Source organism: Solanum stenotomum, chromosome 1 (genome assembly GCF_019186545.1).
Source record: "Solanum stenotomum isolate F172 chromosome 1, ASM1918654v1, whole genome shotgun sequence".
Classification (NCBI taxonomy): domain Eukaryota; kingdom Viridiplantae; phylum Streptophyta; class Magnoliopsida; order Solanales; family Solanaceae; genus Solanum; species Solanum stenotomum.
Window position 1 is genome coordinate 22,745,884 of NC_064282.1, and position 2,229 is coordinate 22,748,112.

General features: G+C 30.3%; 1 protein-coding gene across 1 annotated transcript; it reads left to right on the top strand.

The window, feature by feature from the left end:
* The first annotated feature begins 535 nt into the window (after nt 1-535).
* LOC125853340 (glyoxylase I 4) lies at nt 536-1,203 on the top strand. Its single transcript, XM_049533008.1, has 2 exons — nt 536-871; nt 952-1,203. Exons 1-2 carry the CDS (start codon nt 536-538, stop codon nt 1,201-1,203), a joined length of 588 nt encoding a protein of 195 aa, XP_049388965.1.
* The last annotated feature ends 1,026 nt before the right edge of the window (nt 1,204-2,229 follow it).

The window sequence follows — 2,229 nt, forward strand, 5'->3', positions numbered from 1 at the left end:
TAAAAGGTGATAGAACTTTTTTTTTTTGCAGGATGAAGTTATTTGATTACTAATATATTGGCAAAAGGTTGGTGTAGCTACATAGTTCTATGGACATGGCTAGCTGAACGTTTTTTTTAATCTAGAAAGAGTAATATACTATACATAGAAAATAAATAAACATTCTTTTTTATAAAATATATTATATTTTTAATATTTTTAGCTCTAAGTTTTAACACTAATACTAACATATAATCATAAAATAATTAAATTACGTACAAAAATAATTAAGCAATCATCACATCAATTTACGGTGTAAAAAAATTATTTGATTCTTCCACATACAATTTCACATAAAATCTGGCAGAGAAAGTACTACTAGTTTTTCTTCAAGTAACACACATCACCTTTACTTGTTCATATGCCGACACGTGTATACCACCCTCATGGTACGTGTCACACCCAAATTTCATCTACCGCCATTGCTAAGAGCGAGCTTAACTACATCAAAACTTAATTCCTCTCATCCCTCCGTAATTTACTTCGTACCAAAAAAATGCAGAGGCAAGTAGAAAGGAAAAAGGAGCAGCAACAACAAGAAGAAATTAGAGATCACGAAAAGGAGAAGAAGAATGAAAAAAATGGAACTCCACTAATGGCGTTGAACCACGTGTCCAGACTTTGTAAAAATGTGGAAAAATCAGTGGAGTTTTACACTAAAGTACTTGGATTCGTGTTAATTGAGAGGCCGCAAGCTTTCGTTTTTGATGGAGCATGGTTGTTTAATTATGGAGTTGGGGTTCATCTGGTTCATGCTAAGGATAACGAAGATGATAAATTCCCTAATCATACTGATAATCTCGACCCAATGGATAACCATATTTCTTTTCAGGTTTCATTTCTATTTTTTGATTCTTTATTTCAAACCCATAAACTATTTAAGTCAATAGCAATATTTCTAAATTGGTGCAGAGCGAAGATATGGAGGGAATGGTGCAAAGGTTGGAGCAATTCAAGATAAAATACTTAAAGAGAACGGTAGGAGAAGAAGAGGGAGCAGCCATCGATCAACTCTTTTTTAAGGATCCAGATGGATTTATGATCGAGATCTGCAATTGTGAGAATGTGAAGCTCGTACCTCAACGTTCAATTGGTCGAATCAAGTTCCCTTCTGATCGTCATAATCCTCCTGTTGAATTGGGAAATGATGATTCCAAAACTTAAAAAGAGTGCGAGCGAGTGGGTTTTGGCGCTAGTTTATTTTCTTCCTGTATTCTGTTATTTTCAATTTGAATTTAGCTTCTAATTTTACATCATTCAAGCTTCGAGCATGTCCTCATAAATCTGTTTTTAAATTTTAAAATACCAACTCAATAATCGTATAACCAGAGGTAAGGTTGAACCATAGAAAAAAACACAGTGCTAGTAGTGACTTAAAAAAATAGGTACTCCCTCAACGTATGTGACACATTTATTTCGAGATTCAAATTTGTATTTTTGAACGTAAATTTCTTTTATATTTTTATTTTGGATGGTTAATAATTATTGTGACTTATATTACTTAGTTTAAAATATATAAATTTCATTTTAAGAAAATTGAAGATCTTATGCACAAATTTTCCGTGGCTCTCAAAATATGAAATGCATGTGTCACGTAAATTGTAAATTGAGATTGAGAGAAGTTTTTATTTTAAAAAATAAAATCAAAATTTTAAATAAAAAGTAGGGAGGCTTATTTTTTATTTTTAACTTTTTTAAAGTTATTTTAAATTTATTTTAAGTTATTTTTAATGTTGTCAAATATTCCTAAAACCTAAAAGTTAAAAATGATTTAAAAGTTTGATCATTTAAGTCCATCTAAGTCGGGCTCTGAGGAGAACATTTTATAACCAAAAGTCATATAAGCTACGATTTAAAAGTTTGATCCTTTAAGTCCATCTAAGTCGGCTCTGAGGAGAACATTTTATTACCAAAAGTCATATAAGCTATACATAGGAGTGGCAAATGAGTCGAATTGAATATGAGTTGATTGAAAATGAATTAAATAAAAATGAATAAAGCACTCGATTCGATTCATATTTTAATTGGGTAAAAACAAGTTACTCAATGAATAATTATAGGGAAAATTGTATGAAATAACAAACTATTAATTCAAATTAAATGTTATAGTCATAGTTTATTTTATTTGTAATTCGCAGCAAACATTTTATTTTTTTGTCATCTGGTTCGATATACAATTAGTCATTTTCG